Here is a 15460-nt window from a genome sequence, read left to right as displayed (position 1 = left end):
AAGAATTGATCGTGTGTATTTTTAAATGAAATTGTATATTATGTGATAAATAAATCAAATCATATCTATCATATGATGACATTGATGTCTTGTTGATGACTCTCATGCGTGTCACCAGAATCATACGAGAAATCATAAAATACGCAATTACAGCTTGCTGGAGATTCTAAGAAGAAAATAGCATGTTTATGTCCTAGGATATGAACCTGCTATTTTCTTGACTTTACTTCACTGATTAAATTGACAATAAAGAGACTATTGATGTAAAACAAAATGCGTTCGACAAAAAAGCTTTGCGATAAATATCAAATAATAACCTAGATCCAGAAACAAGATCTTGTTTAAATTAACGCTAAATCGTTATCACAGCTAACACCGCAACAACAAAAATTATACTAATATGCTTCACTGGCAAATAATAAGCGAAAAAGCATAAGGATCTTTAAATTATACCTCTGACACTATCTACTCACTACGCAACATGGAATAAGACACGATAGGTATCAAAATCTCCCACGCCGATTATACGCCGGTCAAATTTATCGGCGGCGGCGGCGTGGAAAAATCGTCGGCGGCGGCGGCGCGGCGGCGCGGCGCACATGTCTAATTGATACTAACAATTACATTGTTTGCTTAAGTAGAATTTATGGCTATATTTACATAATATTTTTTTTATATTTTTTCCTAATGAATGGTTTATGTTAAGGAAACAGTTTGAAAATTCATTATAATAGTATGAATTTAAAATTTCTGTCATTACATATAGAAGTGATCACAAATATGTTTACCTTCCAAGTCCATAATCAAATTTGTTTTCAGAGGTCAATAACATTTAGGACATGATTTGGTTTATTTTATGTGCATCAAAATGTGATATATTTTTGCATGACTGGCAATTAAGTTTACTAAGTGTACCCCATGTTGGCAGATAAAAACACTCATGTTTGTCAGCCACGCATTATACTTAAGTGTAGCCCAGGCAGAAGCCCCTTCACAGTTACGCGAAACTGTGTTGTTTATCTATAAAGTTATTAAGTGGGTCATTCTAAGTTAAGAGGTAATCGCTTGTATGAAAAAGTGGCACAACATAAATGTTTAAAATTTCATTTAATTATACAATATTTATATTGAAACAACTCTTTTATGTATATTTGTAAGCTAATCAGTAATTTCTTTTATTTTATACCATTTTAGAAGACACCAGGGGAGAGACCGTACTTTTTCTATGTAATAAAGAGAGAAGGGTCTCTCCCCTGATCTCTTTAAAAACAAACAAAATCGAAATTTTGACCAGCCGTCTTACAAATTCGAGCAAATTAAAGTGTAATGATACATTTAAACAAGAATTCATATCTCCACTGTACATTTTGGAAAATTATGCGCCAGGGGAAAGACGCCAGGGGAGTGACTTTTTCATGTCAAATCAGATATAATTGTGAAAGTATTTAATGTAAATAATTAAAATAAAATATTTATATAATCTATGCATAAACTATAGTAAATATACAAATACAAATAAGTATTTATATCAATAATTTTGAAATAAAACTGACCAGGGGAGATACCACTTTCATAAAACAACATTGTCAAGTAAAGAGGTCAATGATCAAAATGACTGACAATCGGAACCAAAAGATGACTGTCGCAGGGTTGATCGTTAGTATTGAATGAAATGCATTGCTATTGGGATTAAAATGGCAATAATTAAAATTATAAACCCAATATTTTTACATTTACATAGTGGCCAGTGGCCAGGGTAGGAGACAGAATTTGGGGGACAAAATTTAACATAAATATTTTTTATGAAAATGAAAAGTTTAAAGGATTTTATTAATGAAATTACAATCAATATTTGTTTTAATTTATGAAGTGACTTACTTATTATGGGAATTACATCCGGGTAAAATTACTGATTTATTGAAAAACCTGCAAAGGGACAGGCCAGGGGAGGGACATTTTGCATGTTTGAGGTGCAATTGTGACAAAACTGCATTAATTAATAAATTGAAATTGACTGTATATAGAGGAAATGCAATTTTTTAAGGGAAATTACCATAATTTATTTAAATTGTTTAAGAAAAGTATGGATATTTATCATGGACACCGTTAATACCTCTTAACTTAGAATGACCCAAGTATCAAATTGCAACACACTGCTAAAGAAAAAATAAAACACTCACCCATAAATCCTATTAATGCTAGCACACTCATGGTTCCCCCGTAATAAGAAGAAGTTCTCCGGATATTTGATCTTGTATGCTAGCAACAGGCAGATGGTCTCCAGCGACTGCTTCCCGCGGTCCACGTAGTCCCCGAGGAACAGGTAGTTGGACTCGGGTGGGAAGCCTCCGTATTCGAAGAGCCGGAGCAAGTCATAGTACTGTCCGTGGATGTCACCTGTGGGAGAGTGTCAAGTTGAGAACACACTTTGTTTAAAGTCACAAGTTATATAATTCGTTTTTTTGGCATTAGAAAGAAGGTAAGCGATCTTGACATGTGTTTTAATTGAAAAACACTTTTTAAAAATCAGTAATTATGACTTATGAAAGCAGAAGAATATAAATGATCATATTAGATTCAAAATTGTTACATATTTGCCGTGACTTGTTTGTTAAATGTGTTTTTCAATTAAATGACACATCAAGATTGTTTACCTTTTTTCTAATGCTAAAAAAACGAACTATAGGCATAGGTGAATAGATGCAAAGCGACAAACAACATTGCAACAAACTTTGACGACCGGTCTGGCCTAGTGGGTAGTGACCCTGCCTGCGAAGCCGATGGTCCTGGGTTCGAATCCCAGTAAGGGCATTTATTTGTATGATGATACAGATATTTGTTCCTGAGTCATGGGTGTTTTCTATGTATTTAAGTATGTATTTGTATATTATATATATCGTTGTCTGAGTACCCACAACACAAGCCTTCTTGAGCTTACTGTGGGACTTAGTCAATCTGTGTAAGAATGTCTGTAATATTTATATTTATTATTATTTTATTAAACTGGGTAATACCAACATAATTTTGCAGTCCTGTCCGGGATTAATATCAATATTTAATGTTGGTTACAGAGACTATTGGTTATAACAACTGTAATTCCTTGGTCCCTTCATTTCAATGGTTTTCACTGTAGTAGGTTTAAACCTTGGTTGTGATGTATTTAAAAGAGAATTATATTTAAAATAAATGCTAAAAGTTGAATAGAAATGTGTAAAGAAACTCAGACCAAACATGAAACAATTGTATGGATAAAATAAATATCTTGGGTTTATTATTATTTATATGTTATTGTTTACATTTGTTTAAAGAATAATTTGGCTAAACAACTAAAACTCACAAGGTAGGTAACTAAATACATTTTTAGCGAGCACATGATTGATTTTGCAAGGGATTACAATTTATTGCAATAAAATGCTGTTATAAACATATAGAAAACAAGAAAACTTTGTGGGAAAAACCATAACATATACAAAACCTACTAAAAACATATGTATTAGTATTTATAAATCCACTATGGAAGTAAATATTTACTTTAATAACACCAAATAATGCAACATTATAAACAAACTATTCCAGACATTTATTAAATAATGTTCATGTCAAATTCAAATTTGTTAAACCAAAACTTTATTAATTTTAGATCAATTTAATAACAACTCTACGCAGAAGAGTAATATATCATGAAGTTGTATGCTTTCACCGAATTAAAATTTAAATATTCTTCATCCTGTAACTGATTTTATAAACTGACTAGTGAAAAAAAAAACAGGAGTACCTACAAGTTCCCTTATAATATCATAAGCAAAAAGTAAACAGTAATGCTGTGTTATTTATGAAAACTAAATATTAACTCAGAGCAGCCATTGGGAAAGTATAGTTTATGAAAGTAGAAACTATAATGCTATTACGCTAGAGTTTGCCGATCAAACTATACATGGTTTTGTTTTTAAAAACGCTTTACTCACCGCATATTTTTAGAGGGGCTTCCAATTCAAGTAATATGGGCTGTGATAAGAATATTTCCCGCGATTTTAAGCATAGCCCTTTGATCTCGATTTCCGTTAACTGTACATTCATGCCAGGCTTCTCGCCCCGGACTGAAAACAATAACCAAATATAAACACGGAACCATTTTAGCTAAATAACACGAAATACACTGCACTTTCACACACAATCCGTTAAACAAATACACACTAATTGTTTATCACTTTATATTTACGAAAAACACTGACGGTTTCATTTATTTCCTGGTATATCAACATTACCTTTTAGTAATTTTTTTATGACATTGTCGATGTTTAACTCATCTGTGTCTCTGTCTGCCATTGGATAGAATGTTTGTGCACGGAATATGACTAAATATTACAAGTAAAGACAGGAAGATTGTAAAGATTTTTGCCGATTTAAGAAAGGTACAACCTATTTCAGTTCTCGGCTTAAATGAGTCCCAATGGCGGAGACATCACTCACACACGCAAACAAAAGAAACACATCATCAGTGTTCCCAGCGACAAAAATGTCAACTCCCGATACTGAATAAAAAAAAACTCGCTGTACTACAGGTTAGTTTAAAATCAAATCATATGTTTACGATGTAAACAATGTTTTTTGCTTAAAAATTGAGACGAAAGACTCACCTATTTTTTTATTAGGATTTCATTGAGGTTTTTCTGTCATTTATTCCAAAATTTAAAATTTAAGGTAAAACTAAAATCTACACTTGTATTCTTAATGTTAATAGAATAGTTAACTATACTTTGCACCAAAATAATAATTGCACCCGATGAGAATGAATCACTCTTTTACAATCGTTTTGTAGCCTAATATTACCTATATGTCGGGTAAAATTCAGCTCTGGTATCACTGATTATTTTTAGTGTTGCAGCTGTAAAAAAAAAAAGTTGACAGTGTTGCCGTAAAAGATCTAAGCATTCGACTATGATTCAAACCACATTTTACTATCCAGTTTTTTATAAAAATCCATTGAAAAACTAATACATATTAAGCCCCCTCCAGACTATGCGCGTGAATCGCGGGCGAAGCCGCGAACGCGAGTGTGGCGTCGATTTTCGCAAACAGCGAAATCGACTCCACACTCGCGTTCGCGGCTTCGCACCGCGATTCGCGCACGAGTGTGGAGGAGGCTTTATAAGTACTAACGGGATAGATGCTGTAAATTTGCTGTAAATATTCAGGAAAAACGTAAAAGGTAAAAACAATTGAGGAACACGTTATTTTTAGGTCTGACAACACAACTAATGTCAGTGTCATGCTGTCTGTCATTTTATGTAATGTGTAGTGATTATATTCTCTTCGATTCGATTTATGTATTATATTATTATTGTAGTAACTGAAATAAAATAGAATAGGATAAAAGTATTAAAATATTAAACTTGTTATTTCATACTCTGTTGATTTTTTGTCCAACTTCAGTATCATATTAATGGTTAGGTTAGGTCTAATCGGCTAAACAATATCTAATAGAGAGCGGCTATTGCCGAAAAAAACAAGAGCATAAATGTACGGTTTCATTTCCAATAATCCTAGGTAGGCTGGATGCTGCGGGGAATATTATATGTATTCTCATGTTCTGTCTCAAAAATAAGAATTTGACACTTCTATTAGGGCTGACAGGACAGGAGTGACAGTTAAAACCAATGCAGGCGCCATCTGTAAAATACTTCGATCTGCCAACCTTATTTTATTAAAGCTATGGCAATGTCAAGTGATGTCAAGTCTAAATTTAAATTCCTACCTATAGTTAGTTTCTTTTAGCATTAGAAAGAACTTGCAAGAAGGTAAGCGATCTTGACATGTCTTTTAATTGAAAAACGCTTTTTAAAAATCAAAAACCATTACTTATGAAAGCAGAAGAATATGAATGATCGTATTAGATTCATAATTTGTTACATATTTGCCGTGACTTAAATATTTTTAAAACGTGTTTTTCAATTAAAAGACACATCAAGATTGTTTACCTTTTTTCTAATGCTAAAAAAACGAACTATAATAAAAACATCGTAAGTCAAGCAGATCTTGTCAGTAGAAAAAGGCGGCAAATTTGAAGTTTCTTTCTCATAGAAAGTTTGTATTTCGCGCCTTTTTCTACTGACAATATTTGCTTGAGCATCTATAGAAAATCTATAGTTATCTTAATAACGTAAAATCGTGTTGTAACAACTCTATATGACATCCGGCGTTTGCAAGCTCGTATTTCCGAAGCCCGACGATAGGCGAGCCCGGCGAGGTCACAGTCGATAACGGTCGCCAGTTAGAGCGCGATAGCTGCGCCAAGTTTAACGCTAGAGAAAGAGATGGAAGAACAGATGCGGGCAAGCATGCGGGCACTAATGCGGGGGCCATTTTCCTCAGTCTGGCAGTTTGAAGCTTAGCTTTCGTCATATCACAGCGCACGTAGCGAAAATAAACTAGAGCGAAGAAATCATATAAAATGCCGGATTTGCTCGTTTGTCGAGCATGTTTGGCGTGCAGAATTCCTGTGTACAATATATTACGGACGAGATATCAAGAGGCGTTCGAAAGAATGACTGCTATGTCGGTATGTAAATTTCATTTCATACCTATTTTAAGACTCGTAAAGTAGATAACTCGGCAACGCCATCTATTGCGGCTGTCCCGGCTACAATATTTTGTACTAGGTATTTCACGCATCTTAAGTAGTAAGTATTTAAATAATTTGTGTAATTTTCAAATGATAATAAGAATAAAAAGATATACCTACTTAAATTATAAAACTTTTTATATAAAAAAATAATTAAATATAGGTAGGCACTTACTGTGTTAACTAAGTAAAGTATAGTCAAGCAAATCTTGTCAGTAGAAAAATGCGAGGAATTCAAATTTTCCATGGGACGATATCCTTTTGCGCCTAAATTTTTCAAATTTGCCGCCTTTTTCTACTGACAAGATTTGCTTGACCCAGTACATCCTAGCCTAGTCTATAGTGGCCACCTATATTATTATTTTATTTGATACACTATGTTGTATCTCTAATTACATTAAATAATAATATAGAAATATATATGTGCTTTATTTGATAGCTAAATCAATAAGTCAACTAAACTCAAATGTGACATTCCTCTAGTCATCGATATCTAAGTAAACCATGAAGGTCTAACACTCTCCCTCGTTAATAGATTCAAAGTCAGGTTAGAGATTGAGACGTGCTGGTGCTTTTCTATTTCTTGTACTCCGGCGTAGCACGGGCTCTGTAGAGTTCTCAACCGTATCTGGCAATGTAGTTGCCTGTGTCTCATCTAGGGTTGGAGGTTCTGGTGCTACATCCATGGGTATAGGTAAGGTTCCTACGTCAGACACACCGCTTTGCCTTGTACTTGGGCTCAGTACATTCGGTGCATCATTAACCCGTTCTGGGGGTGCAGTTGTTTCCACATACGGTTGACTTGGTATAGGCTCTGTGATAGGTGAACTTGGCCTGGGTAAATAGACGTATGGAACATCACCGCTGCATGACGTCTTTTTAATTTGATCTGTATGTCTCTGATGTAATTTTCCTTCTACTTCGACTTCATAGTGAAGTTTCCCTTTTCTTTCCGTGATTGTTCCAAATTTCCACTTGTTGTCGTCGTACATTCTTATTTGAACTCTATCACCTCTTCTGAATTCCTTTTTCACAATCTTGTCGTCATTATCATTTTTCATCCTTATCTCTGGTACTCTCTTGACTAAGTCTATCCTTGTCCTATATAATCTTTTAAACATCATTTCTGCTGGGCTCAAACCCGTAGCACTGTTTGGTGTTTTCCTGTACATCATTAGAAATCTATATAGCTTGTCTTGTAATGTACCCTCTTCATTTGCCATTGCTTTCAGCTTTCTTTTTACTGTCTGTACATATCTTTCAGCTTGGCCATTCGTCGAAGGATGAAAAGGAGCAGTAAATTTAGCCTGGATTCCGTTTGATTTGAGAAATCTTTGCATTTCTTCTGACCGGAACTGTCTGCCGTTGTCTGAAACTTGCGTAATCGGTAGTCCAAATGTTGTATATAGCTTTTTAAGAATATTTATTGTTGCTGTTGATGTAATTGAATTTGTTGGTGTTACTTCTAACCACTTTGTATACGCATCCACAACAATAAGAAAGTAATGGTTCATAAACGGTCCCGCATAGTCTATGTGTACTCGGCTCCATGGCTCTTTCGGATATTCCCAAGTATGTACTGGTACTTTGGTAGGATTCTTCTGCATCAAACAACATACTTTGCATTTCTTTACCGTATTTTCAATGTCCGTATCAATATGTTTCCACCAAATGTAGCTTCTGGCTAAAGCTTTCATTTTAACAATACCTGTATGGGCCGTATGAAGTTCTTCTAATATTTGTGGTTGTAGCTTCTTAGGTATGACAATTCTTATTCCATAGAAAATGCATCCGTTTTGCAGTGAGAATTCATGAAGTCGATTAGGGTCGTCTCTACCCGACTGTATGTCCATGTAAAGCTTTTGTAGCTCTGAGTCCTTCATTGTAGCGTCTTTTATTTCTTGTAAGGTTATTGGCATCTCTGATATTTGATTTAAGTAAAACGCGTCATCATCTGTAAGTGTATCTTTTGCTGTATCTGTAGGATTAGGTAGTCTTGAAAAGTAATCGGCATTTGCATGTTCAGTCGTCTTTCTCAGCTTTATATTATAATCAAAACCTGCTAAAAAATTTGCATAGTGTACTAGTCTGATCGCAGTAGTAGCAGGTGCCGCTTTTTCAGGGTGTAGTATTCGTGCTAATGGTTGATTGTCGATGATCAATGTAATCTTTCGTCCATAGCAGTATTGGAAAAATTTCTTAAGTCCCCATATCAGTGCTGCCGCCTCTTTATCTAGCTGACTGTACCCTTTTTCTGCTTTAGATAGAGATCTTGACGCAAAAGCGATAGGTCGTTCCGTCTTGTCTGGCATAATGTGTGATAAAACCGCTCCAAATCCTGTAGGTGACGCATCTGTGGCAAGTGTCACTTGTAAATTTGCATGAAATGGTATTAATACTTTATCCCCGCATATCTCTTCCTTCAATTCATTAAAAATCTTATCACATTCTTTTGACCATACAAACTTGGTATCTTTTTGCAACAGCTTGTAAAGTGGATTTAGTTTTGAAGCAAGATTGGGAATGAATTGTTGGTAGTAATTAATCATCCCCAAAAAAGTACGGAGCGATGATACATCTGTAGGTCGTGTACTATTTTTAATGTCATTTACCTTATCTTGCATTGGATGAAGGCCTTTTTCATTTATCGTGTGTCCCAAGTATGTAATTGACTTTTGGAAAAATTGACATTTCTTTTTATTTACATGTAATCCGCATTCCTGTAATTTTTGGAATACCGCCTCGATTCTCTGTAGTAGTTCCGTATATGTGCGTCCTTGTATGGCAATGTCATCGAAAAAACAGGCTGTACCTTTCATTCCTTGCAGGGTTTGGTCCATGTATCGTTGCCAGATGTTCGGCGCTATTTTAACCCCAAACATTAACCTCTTCACCTTGTAGGTGCCTTTGCATGTACTAATAGCTTGCATTGCGGCTGTTTCTTCATTCGTCGTCATATGTAAATACGCCTGATTAATGTCTAGCGTGCAAAAGTATTTCCCGCCGCTAAGTTTAGAAAATACCTCTTCTATTCTAGGGATCGGATAGTTGTCATCTTCCAGGTTTTTATTTAATGTAGCTCTAAAGTCTGCGCATAATCGTACCTTCCCAGTTGGTTTTATCACCGGAACTACTGGTGTGCCCCACTGAGAATACGTTACTTTTTCTATTATCCCTTCTTCTTCTAATCGGTCTATTTCGGCTTCAACCTTGTCTTTAAGAGCAAATGGTACTGGACGTGGCTTCAGAAATATAGGTATAGTACCTTCTTTTAACTTAAACGCAACTTTAAAGTTTTTAATTTCTCCCACTTTTTCCGAAAATAGCTCTTCATGATCTTGTAATAATTTGTTCAGTTTATCCTTAAATTCTTTCTCTGTAATATCTTCTTCCGTAATTGTTTTTATGTCAAAGTCTATATTTAACGCTCTCAACCACTAGCAACTCTTAGAGCTGATGCGTGTATATCGAAGCACTTGTATTTTATTTTGCACTTTTTAATGTTCTAAAATGTGTATCCAGTCTATTTTTAAAAGTGTTGACCGACGGTGCACTAACAACAGTTTCTGTAGAGAGTTCCACACATTTACCACACGATTCGGCAAGAAGTGTTTTCTAGGGTTACTAGCACACGGAGGTTTGACAAGTTTTTAGGGTTCCGTACCCAAAGGGTAAAACGGGACCCTATTACTAAGACTTCGCTGTCCGTCCGTCCGTCCGTCCGTCTGTCCGTCTGTCTGTCACCAGGCTGTATCTCACGAACCGTGATAGCTAGACAGTTGAAATTTTCACAGATGATGTATTTCTGTTGCCGCTATAACAACAAATACTAAAAACAGGATAAAATAAAGATTTAAGTGGGGCTTCCATACAGCAAACGTGATTTTTGACCAAAGTTAAACAACGTCGGGCGTGGTCAGTACTTGGATGGGTGACCGTTTTCTTTTTGCAATTTTTTCCGTTTTTTTTTTGCTTGATGGTACGGAACCCTTCGTGCGCGAGTCCGACTCGCACTTGCCCGGTTTTTTAGAGTGTCCTCTCAACCTCACATTCTACTTTACTCTTTGTATATACTTACTTTACTCTATATACTTACTTTACTCTTTATCTATAGTGGCCCACTGCTTAAGAAGCAGGAGGTCCCGGGTTCGGATTTCGGCGAGGGCATTTATTTGTGTGTTTAGGTATCACGAATATTTATTCCTGTCTTGTGGATGTGATATGTATATCTAAGTATGAAGGTAGGTACATATTTATGTAAATTTATAATTATACATATTGGCGGCCGATCGTAATATCCGCCAGATCTAGGGTTGCCAGATCGAAAGGCGCTATTATCTGGAAACAATATCAATTTTTCGGGATTTTGGGACTTAAGTCGGGAAAAAAAAATACATTCAAATTAAAATAATTGTATTAAAAACAACGATATTTTACATTATTGGCACTACGTCAGCTCGTTCGCTCGACGACAGTTCGGAACTTGAAATTATTGTTTTATAACGTGAAGCTGTTTTTCGGGACAGTTTACACTTTGTCGGGAATCGGGAACACATGCTAAAAATCGGGAGAATCCCGCCAAATCCCGACCATCTGGCAACCCTAGCCAGATCATGCAAATAGGTGTCTAATTTAATGTGTGTAATTTCTACATAATGTGACTACCATCAAAACATTACCTACTTACACAGAAACTTCACGATCGGGCGGATTTGACGATAGGCCGCCGACATACATAGAGATAACTTCCAGGATTAAATGTAGCGCGCAGACAGTTTCTCAACTGGTATTATGGAACCATTCATTATTGGTTAGGTTACCTATCTCATCTCCGAAATCTAAAAAAAGCTGATTATTAAAACCTCGTTCATATGTTCGAACGCGTTTTTTCTAAAAACGTTGAATTGTTAGTCCCAACCTAACTGTGAATCTAACCTAACCAATGGCTTCTCATCATCATCACTGGCCTATAACATCAATAAAATGATGCTATAACCTCGTAAGTCCCCGCGTACTTGTACAAGTACAAATTAAGGATAGCACTTCAGACCTGACATTTTAACTACATAGATGGCGTAACTGCCTAATGTACTTACTCAAGTACAAATTTTTCATTCCCCATTTATCGGGTAGTTTTTTTACAACGGCAACATTGACACAGTCATTCTCATTCTATATTCTATGGTCAATTTTGCCATGTTAGACAGGTACAGTCAACTGTCAGTGTCAGTGTCACTTTTTCGCAAGATGGCCACACAGTCAGGTCGCTGGCCAGCACGAAGTAAGATAATCGGTTTATATTCAAGTAATCACTTGTTTTTTCTGTTGTCATACGAATGTATTAGTATATTTAAATTATAAATATTGTAAAATAAACAATATTTCAAAGAAACCTGTATATTTAAGGAGGTTTGTGATTGGTCAAAATAATTTGTACTTACGGTAGTACGTTCGGTCTAACTTACAAGTATTTTTTTTCTTATTCTAGCGTTTGATGAAAAGCAAATATCACAACTTCTCAATAACTATGACTTCAAGGACTCCGATAATGAAGATATGTTTATATCTGAACCCGACCAAGAATCAAATAGGGACTTTTCCTCGTTTTCGGAATATGAAGATAGATAAATAGAAGTTGCAGTACGCGGACGTGTATCTAGTCATCGATTTCAAAGTGCTCGTGGTCAATGAGGTGGGCGTAGCCGTGGTAGAAGCACAATTGCACAAGGGCGCGACGTGGGCAAAGTGCAAGGGTTAGGTCTGGAGATCTAGTCCAGGTTTTGAGCACCCAAATCCAACCTCCGTGGATGTAGTATGGTATTAAAATAATGAAAAGAGTTTTTTTTATTCACCTTTTTATAAGTAGAAGATTAGTTATGTTGTAATAAAGTATTTTTTTTACTTTAGTGATGTTTAGAGAAAATATATGATTTAATTTTAATATTAAATAAATCCTTTTTCTTTTTTTATTATACTGTGTAAAAACCCAATGTACTCACACAAGTACAAAATATTTTCAGTAATTTCCTTCTTAAAGAGGTGCTATACATAATAAACATACCATAAAAAATACTGAAAATAAGACCTCACTTCAAAAATTCTCTAAAATCGACATCTTTTTGTTTCGGTCTGAAGCACTATTCTTGGTTTGTACTTGGTATAGTACAGCCGGCAGTTATGACTACTGCTGTCGGAAAAACACAGGACTTACGAGGTTAAGCAGCGTCCATAAGAGTGCGGCACTTCCGCAAATGACTATTGAGTCCAATGCGAGAGCGGCAGCCGCGACCGCATAGCTGGCAGGAGAATGCCGTGCCCGGTGACGAAGGTGGGAGAGCTTCTAATGGCTTCTACAGGATGCCTTTTTCAAGTTTGGAAAATTTAACTGTTTAAAAAAAACGCGTTTGGAAATGGAAATTCGGCAAATGAAACATCGGGCAGGTAACATGTCGCAACATCATTTCCAAGTTGCAACATGTTACCTCCATCGTTCTACAATCTACTGAATTGCTGCAATATTTAATTCCAGATGGCAGACCGCGTCAAGCCACACGCGCTCTGTGCCCCCTGTTTGGAGACCCTGGACAAGTGCTGCAGACTGCAGGAGAAATGTGCCATCTCAGAAGGCATCCTGAACTCGTTGCTGCATCAGAACCAGGTATATACCTATAGTTAGGCATTTCTATTTAAATTTTTTGTCTTAGAATGGGGTTGCCAACTGTCAAAGGTTTGCATAGATGGCGCCATCATTGCTTGCCCCTTTTTCTATGAGATGTGGCTTAAAGTGCCTGGCACCTAGGGCATAAAATTCCATTAGCCCCCATTCGCACGACAGCTTTTTCAACGCGCGTTAAAAAAGTGTTTGAATGACACAAATGGATAACCATGTAGATATGTATTCACACGACAGCGGGGGCGCTTTTTATCAGGCGTTGTTGGATTTTCGACTTTAAGCCTTGGTCGTTAAGTCGAATTTAGAGTGTAGACAGATTCAAACGCTTTTTTAACGCGCGTTGAAAAAGCTGTCGTGCGAATGGGGGCTTTAAAAACCATTCCAGGGATTGAAAGGGCAAGCTGTGCTGGAGCCATGTGCTAAATAAATACTTCGACCGGCCATCCCCATTGGACAATTTTATTTTTTTTCTACTAAGAATCTACCTAATCACTTTATCTCTCTCTAATCAAAACTCTTCATAATTCACAGCTCACTGAAGACGCCATTACCACAGTCGATCGACAGCAGCACAACTTAGTTGATACCCTTCCAACCTTCACACTGGAGGCTATGAGGCCGAATAAAGTTCAAAAGTCGAAAGGTATCAAGAATAAGACAGACTCTAATACTGAACCTTGGGAGACCCAAAAGCTTGTAGGTCCGACCGATGATCCCACGCCTAATACAAAGTCTGGTAAAAGGCAAATCTCAGAAAATCCAATGGACGAAACTGTGCTTAGGATTGAGACTGATAAAACACAAAATCTTGAAGATCTGACACATGTCGTAGTTAAAACAGAACCTGACATAACTCCAGAAAATCCTACAAATAATATCATGGCTTGGATCGAGTCTGGTAAAAGGCAAATCTCAGAAAATCCAATGAACGAAACTGTGCTTAGGATTGAGACTGATAAACCTCAAAGTCTTGAAGATGTGTCACATGTCGTAGTTAAAACAGAACCTGAGAAAACACCAGAAAATCCTACAAATAATATCATGGCCTGGATCGAGCCTGGTAAAATACAATGGCCTGAAGAACCGAGTCTGTGTCAGATGGTTAAGATTGAGCCTGGATTATCGCAGAGTTTTGAAGTGACTGTTAACATGAAGCCATCAACGAGTAATTTTGTCAAAGAACCATTCAACCAATCTAACCACACCATATCTATAGAAACAGTAAAGCTTAAAGAGACGCCGTATATCCAAATTGATGCAGGAAAATTATTAAAAAATGTAAAATCAGAAGAAGAAAGTTTAGTGGAAATTTATGAAATGAACCAACCCATTGACATTGAATTTAGCCAAGAAAGCGATGATAAAAATAATATAAAAGGTATTCTAGCTTCACACTCAAGCAAAGATGTAAAGGATGTTAAAGTACATTTTATAGAAAAGTTTAAGGTAGATAGTAGAAGAATAAAAAAGGTATCGAGTGTTAAATGTGAGGCGAATAAACTAAAAACTCCAAAGCAAACACCAACAAATAAATCTTACCAATGCCACAAATGCTACTACCAAACTCCATACAAAAAGAGACTAACGTACCATATGAAGAAACACTCAGGATTCGTCATATGCGCTGTCTGTGATTACCAATGTGCTACAAAAAGTAGATTAGTGTCCCACCTTCGTGTACACACTAAAGAACGTCCATACATATGCAAATTATGTAACAAAGGATTCACTGAACTGTGTAGTTTAACCAAACACATGAATTTGCATAAGGGAGTGAAACCTTATAAATGTTTGTGGTGTGCATATGAGGCTGCTAGTAAGAATCATTTGGACAGACATATCAAAAGGCACACAGGCGATAAGCGGTTTAAATGTGAGCTGTGTGAGTACGCGTGTGTGCAGAAGTGCGATTTGAAGAGGCATGGTAAAATTCATGAGAATGAGCGAGCTCGGTCCTTCAAAAGGGTAGCTCCGGTCATTATAAAGGCTGTTAGCATAGCTAAGGAATAATGTAGGTAATTTATTGAGAGGGCTCACATTGGTCACTCTCACTACCAATTTATGCTTATGCTTATTGCAGCAAGAAGTGATAGAAGACCGGATATATGTCCTTTTGCTTAGACGGCATCTAATAACACTTAGTAGGTAGGTACCTACCTAATTGT

The 15460-nt window shown here is 36.3% G+C and overlaps 2 protein-coding genes across 2 annotated transcripts in view; one reads left to right on the top strand and one right to left on the bottom strand.

Annotated features, from left to right (window-relative positions):
- The window catches only part of LOC134674402 (serine/threonine-protein phosphatase alpha-2 isoform), a 68783-nt gene extending 64284 nt beyond the window's left edge, over positions 1–4499 (bottom strand). The window contains exons 1-3 of the mRNA XM_063532472.1: positions 4266–4499; positions 3966–4097; positions 2181–2397 (exon numbers count right to left, since the gene is read on the bottom strand). Of these exons, the coding sequence (XP_063388542.1) occupies positions 2181–2397; positions 3966–4097; positions 4266–4326 (410 nt within the window). The 5' untranslated portion in view covers positions 4327–4499. The remainder of the gene's footprint in view (positions 1–2180; positions 2398–3965; positions 4098–4265) is intronic.
- A 1782-nt stretch (positions 4500–6281) lies between these two features.
- Positions 6282–15407, top strand: LOC134674435 (zinc finger protein 680-like). The gene is made up of 3 exons (XM_063532505.1): positions 6282–6559; positions 13152–13280; positions 13827–15407. The coding sequence occupies exons 1-3, from the start codon at positions 6452–6454 to the stop codon at positions 15303–15305; spliced, it is 1716 nt and encodes a 571-aa protein (XP_063388575.1). The 5' UTR covers positions 6282–6451; the 3' UTR covers positions 15306–15407.
- Positions 15408–15460: the final 53 nt, after the last annotated feature.

Source organism: Cydia fagiglandana, chromosome 20, assembly GCF_963556715.1.
Source record: "Cydia fagiglandana chromosome 20, ilCydFagi1.1, whole genome shotgun sequence".
Classification (NCBI taxonomy): Eukaryota; Metazoa; Arthropoda; class Insecta; order Lepidoptera; family Tortricidae; genus Cydia; species Cydia fagiglandana.
This window is presented reverse-complemented; position numbering and strand designations above follow the sequence as displayed.

Excerpts from the sequence above, each read along its gene's own strand:
- LOC134674435 (XM_063532505.1), top strand. The coding sequence starts at position 6,452 with ATGCCGGATTTGCTCGTTTGTCGAGCATGTTTGGCGTGCAGAATTCCT. Across the intron at positions 6,560-13,151 it reads AAAGAATGACTGCTATGTCG|ATGGCAGACCGCGTCAAGCC; the intron begins GTATGTAAATTT and ends ATTTAATTCCAG. Across the intron at positions 13,281-13,826 it reads CGTTGCTGCATCAGAACCAG|CTCACTGAAGACGCCATTAC; the intron begins GTATATACCTAT and ends CATAATTCACAG.